Source organism: Eimeria mitis, genomic scaffold (genome assembly GCF_000499745.2).
Source record: "Eimeria mitis Houghton genomic scaffold, Emh_scaff523, whole genome shotgun sequence".
In the NCBI taxonomy this organism is placed as follows: domain Eukaryota; phylum Apicomplexa; class Conoidasida; order Eucoccidiorida; family Eimeriidae; genus Eimeria; species Eimeria mitis.
In genome coordinates, this window is record NW_013573517.1 from 6763 (window position 1) to 7066 (window position 304).

A 304-nucleotide genomic window follows, 5' to 3' on the forward strand; every position below is an offset into this window, starting at 1 on the left:
TCGAGCAGCAAATCGTCAGAAGGCTATGCCACTCCCTGCTGCTGCTGCAGCAGCAGCAGCAACAGCAGCAGCAGCAGCAGCAGCAGCAGCAGCAGCAGCTTGAGGGAACCCCGACGGAGCCGCATTTGCTGCAGCGCATGCAGGGCAGCCTTGTAGCAGCAGCAGCAGCCCTTGAGCAGACAACCTCATCTGCTGCTGCTGCTGCTGCTGCTGTTGCTGCTATTGCTCGGATGTTGCTGCTGCTACTGTTGTTGCTGTTGTTGCTGCTGCTCGTGCTGTTGCTGTTGCTGCTGGTGTTGCTGCT

At 59.2% G+C, this 304-nt stretch overlaps 1 protein-coding gene across 1 annotated transcript in view; it reads left to right on the forward strand.

Moving 5' to 3' along the window:
• EMH_0014990 (uncharacterized protein) overlaps positions 1-304 on the forward strand; it is a gene marked incomplete at both ends in the record, with an annotated part of 9481 nt that overhangs the window by 5139 nt on the left and 4038 nt on the right. Inside the window, 1 exon segment of the mRNA XM_013500285.1 lies at positions 1-302. Within this exon segment, the coding sequence (XP_013355739.1) occupies positions 1-302 (302 nt within the window).